At 61.8% G+C, this 4,422-nt stretch overlaps 1 protein-coding gene across 1 annotated transcript in view; it reads right to left on the bottom strand.

The window, feature by feature from the left end:
* Positions 1-777: 777 nt before the first annotated feature.
* Positions 778-4,422, bottom strand: part of PANK4 (pantothenate kinase 4 (inactive)) — a gene marked incomplete at both ends in the record, with an annotated part of 56,082 nt that continues 52,437 nt past the window's right edge. The window contains one exon of the mRNA XM_078885370.1: positions 778-1,015. Within this exon, the coding sequence (XP_078741496.1) occupies positions 778-1,015 (238 nt within the window). The remainder of the gene's footprint in view (positions 1,016-4,422) is intronic.

Below are 4,422 nucleotides of genomic sequence, written 5' to 3'. Positions count from 1 at the left end.
TGTGTGTGGTGTGTGTGTGTGTGGTGTGTGTGGTGTGTGTGTGTGGTGTGTGTGTGTGTGGTGTGTGTGGTGTGTGTGTGTGGTGTGTGTGTGTGGTGTGTGTGGTGTGTGTGTGTGGTGTGTGTGGTGTGTGTGTGTGGTGTGTGTGTGTGGTGTGTGTGTGTGGTGTGTGTGGTGTGTGTGTGTGGTGTGTGTGTGTGTGTGTGTGTGGTGTGTGTGTGTGTGGTGTGTGGTGTGTGTGTGTGTGGTGTGTGTGTGTGGTGTGTGTGTGGTGTGTGTGTGTGGTGTGTGTGGTTGTGTGTGTGGTGTGTGTGTGTGGTGTGTGTGTGTGGTGTGTGTGGTGTGTGTGTGTGGTGTGTGTGTGTGTGGTGTGTGTGGTGTGTGTGTGTGGTGTGTGTGTGTGGTGTGTGTGGTGTGTGTGTGTGGTGTGTGTGTGGTGTGTGTGTGTGGTGTGTGTGGTTGTGTGTGTGGTGTGTGTGTGTGGTGTGTGTGTGTGGTGTGTGTGGTGTGTGTGTGTGGTGTGTGTGTGTGTGGTGTGTGTGGTGTGTGTGTGTGGTGTGTGTGTGTGGTGTGTGTGGTGTGTGTGTGTGGTGTGTGTGTGGTGTGTGTGTGTGGTGTGTGTGGTGTGTGTGTGTGTGGTGTGTGTGGTGTGTGTGTGTGGTGTGTGTGTGTGTGGTGTGTGTGGTGTGTGTGTGTGGTGTGTGTGTGTGGTGTGTGTGGTGTGTGTGGTGTGTGTGTGGTGTGTGTGGTGTGTGTGTGTGGTGTGTGTGTGGTGTGTGTGTGTGGTGTGTGTGGTGTGTGTGGTATGAGTGGTGATGTAGTTGTTGGTGATGCGAGTGGTTGTGGGGGTGCCGTGCACCCACGTGCTGACCGCCTGAGCCCCCCAATCGAACACGTTGCCCGCCAGCAGCCCCCTGACCAGCGCCAGCTGCCGGGCCCCCCACGGCAACACGTCCAGCGCCGCCAGCACCGCGGGGAGCTGGCGCAGCGCGCAGTCATTCTCCTGCTGCTTCACCTACGGGGGGGGGGGGGGGGGGGGGGCAAGAGAGGGGGCGTGGCAAGAGAGGGGAGGGGCAAGAGAGGGGAGGGGCAAGAGGGGGGCGTGGCAAGAGAGGGGGCGTGGCAAGAGAGGGGAGGGGCAAGAGAGGGGGGCGTGGCAAGAGAGGGGAGGGGCAAGAGAGGGGAGGGGCAAGAGAGGGGGGCGTGGCAAGAGAGGGGGCGTGGCAAGAGAGGGGCGGGGCAAGAGAGGGGAGGGGCAAGAGAGGGGGGCGTGGCAAGAGAGGGGGCGTGGCAAGAGAGGGGAGGGGCAAGAGAGGGGGCGTGGCAAGAGAGGGGCGGGGCAAGAGAGGGGCGGAACAAGAGAGGGGCGGGGCAAGAGAGGGGCGGGGCAAGAGAGGGGCGGGGCAAGAGAGGGGCGTGGCAAGAGAGGGGGCGTGGCAAGATAGGGGCGGGGCAAGGAAAAGGGGTGGGGCAAGAGAGGGGCGGGGCAAGAGAGGGGCGGGGCAAGAGAGGGGCGTGGCAAGAGAGCGGCGGGGCAAGAGAGGGGCGGGGCAAGAGAGGGGCGGGGCAAGAGAGGGGCGTGGCAAGAGAGGGGCGGGGCAAGAGAGGGGCGTGGCAAGAGAGGGGCGGGGCAAGAGAGGGGCGGGGCAAGAGAGGGGCGGGGCAAGGAAAAGGGGCGGGGCAAGAGGGGCGGGGCAAGAGAGGGGCGGGGCAAGAGAGGGGCGGGGCAAGAGAGGGGCGGGGCAAGAGAGGGGCGGGGCAAGAGAGGGGCGGGGCAAGAGAGGGGGCGTGGCAAGATAGGGGCGGGGCAAGGAAAAGGGGTGGGGCAAGAGAGGGCGTCATTCTCCTGCTGCTTTACCTGCCGGGGGGGGGGGGAGGGGCAACGAGGGGGCGGGGCAATGAGGGGGCGGGGCAAGGAAAAGGGGCGGGGCAAGGGAGGGGCAAGGGAGGAGGGGGAGGGTCAACGAGGGGGCGGGGCAAGAGAGGGGCGGGGCAAGAGAGGGCGGGGCAAGGGAGGGGCAAGGAAAAGGGGCGTGGCAAGAGAGGGGGGCGGGGCAAGAGAGGGCGTCATTCTCCTGCTGCTTCAGCTGGGGGGGAGGGGCAAGGAGGGGGGAGGGGCAACGAGGGGGCGGGGCAACGAGGGGGCGTGGCAAGAGAGGGGCAAGGAAAAGGGGCGTGGCAAGAGAGGGGGGCGTGGCAAGAAAGGGCGTCATTCTCCTGCCGCGGGGGGGGGGGGGGGGGGCAAGTAGGGGGCGGGGCAACGAGGGGGCGGGGCAAGAAAGGGGCGGGGCAAGTAGGGGGGGCGTCATTCTCCTGCTGCTTCACCTGGAGGGGGAGGAGCAAGGGGGGAGGGGGGAGGGGGGGGGAGGGGGGGGGGGCGAGGGGGGAGGGGTACGGGGAGTTCAGGGTGGCGGTAGGTCAAAGGGCGGAGGAGTGTGTGCTTCTAAGGTGGAGCAGAGGTCCCACCGCGGAGGAGTGAGTGAGTGGTCCCACCGTGGAGGAGCTAGTGAGTGGTCCCACCGTGGAGGAGTGGTCCCACAATAGAGCGAGTGGTCCCATGATGGAGGAGTGAGTGAGTGGCCCCACCGTGGAGGAGTGGTCCCACAATGGAGCGAGTGGTCCCATGATGGAGGAGTGAGTGGCCCCACCGTGGAGGAGCGAGTGAGTGGTCCCACGATGGAGGAGCGAGTGAGTGGTCCCACCGCGGAGGAGCAAGTGAGTGGCCCCACCGTGGAGGAGTGGTCCCACAATAGAGCGAGTGGTCCCATGATGGAGGAGTGAGTGGCCCCACCGTGGAGGAGTGAGTGAGTGGTCCCACCGTGGAGGAGTGGTCCCACAATGGAGCGAGTGGTCTCATGATGGAGGAGTGAGTGAGTGGTCCCACGATGGAGGAGCGAGCGAGTGAGTGAGTGGGTGAGTGAGTGACTGAGTGAGTGAGTGAGTGACTGACTGACTGAGTGAGTGAGTGACTGAGTGAGTGAGTGACTGAGTGAGTGACTGAGTGAGTGAGTGGTCCCATCGTGGAGTGAGTGGTCCCACGATGGAGCAGCGAGTGAGTGGCCCCACGGTGGAGGAGCGAGTGGCCCCACGATGGAGGAGCAAGCGAGTGAGTGAGTGGGTGAGTGAGTGACTGAGTGGGTGAGTGACTGAGTGAGTGAGTGACTGAGTGAGTGGTGAGTGACTGAGTGAGTGACTGAGTTGAGTGAGTGAGTGACTGAGTGAGTGACTGAGTGAGTAAGTGGGTGAGTGAGTGACTGAGTGACTGAGTGAGTGAGTGGTGAGTGACTGAGTGGGTGAGTGACTGAGTGACTGAGTGACTGAGTGAGTGACTGAGTGAGTGACTGAGTGAGTGAGTGACTGAGTGAGTGACTGATTGAGTGAGTGACTGAGTGAGTGACTGAGTGAGTGACTGAGTGACTGAGTGAGTGACTGAGTGAGTGACTGAGTGAGTGAGTGACTGAGTGAGTGACTGAGTGAGTGACTGATTGAGTGAGTGACTGAGTGAGTGAGTGACTGAGTGAGTGACTGAGTGAGTGAGTGACTGAGTGAGTGAGTGACTGAGTGAGTGGTGAGTGACTGAGTGAGTGACTGAGTTGAGTGAGTGAGTGAGTGACTGAGTGAGTGACTGAGTGAGTAAGTGGGTGAGTGAGTGACTGAGTGACTGAGTGAGTGAGTGGTGAGTGACTGAGTGGGTGAGTGACTGAGTGAGTGACTGAGTGAGTGACTGAGTGAGTGAGTGACTGAGTGAGTGACTGAGTGAGTGAGTGACTGAGTGAGTGACTGATTGAGTGAGTGACTGAGTGAGTGACTGAGTGAGTGACTGAGTGACTGAGTGAGTGACTGAGTGAGTGACTGAGTGAGTGACTGAGTGAGTGAGTGACTGAGTGAGTGACTGAGTGAGTGAGTGAGTGACTGAGTGAGTGAGTGGTGAGTGACTGAGTGAGTGGTCCCATCGTGGAGTGAGTGGCCCCACGATGGAGGAGCGAGTGAGTGGCCCCACGATGGAGGAGCGAGTGAGTGGCCCCACGATGGAGGAGCGAGTGAGTGGCCCCACGATGGAGGAGCGAGTGAGTGGTCCCACAGTGGAGGAGTGAGTGACTGAGTGAGTGAGTGAGTGGGTGGGTGAGTGGGTGAGTGGGTGGGTGAGTGGCCCCACGGTGGAGGAGCGAGTGATTGGCCCCACGATGGAGGAGCGAGTGAGTGGCCCCACGATGGAGGAGCGAGTGAGTGGTCCCACAGTGGAGGAGTGAGTGACTGAGTGAGTGAGTGGGTGGGTGAGTGAGTGAGTGGGTGAGTGAGTGGGTGGGTGGGTGGGTGAGTGGGTGAGTGGGTGAGTGAGTGGGTGAGTGAGTGGGTGGGTGGGTGAGTGAGTGGGTGAGTGAGTGAGTGGGTGAGTGAGTGGGTGAGTGAGTGGGTGAGTGA

The sequence above is a fragment of the Lampetra fluviatilis genome, unplaced genomic scaffold (assembly GCF_964198595.1).
Source record: "Lampetra fluviatilis unplaced genomic scaffold, kcLamFluv1.1 SCAFFOLD_675, whole genome shotgun sequence".
Classification (NCBI taxonomy): Eukaryota; Metazoa; Chordata; class Hyperoartia; order Petromyzontiformes; family Petromyzontidae; genus Lampetra; species Lampetra fluviatilis.
Note: the sequence above shows the minus strand (reverse complement) of the source record. Positions and strands in the feature narration are given on the sequence as shown.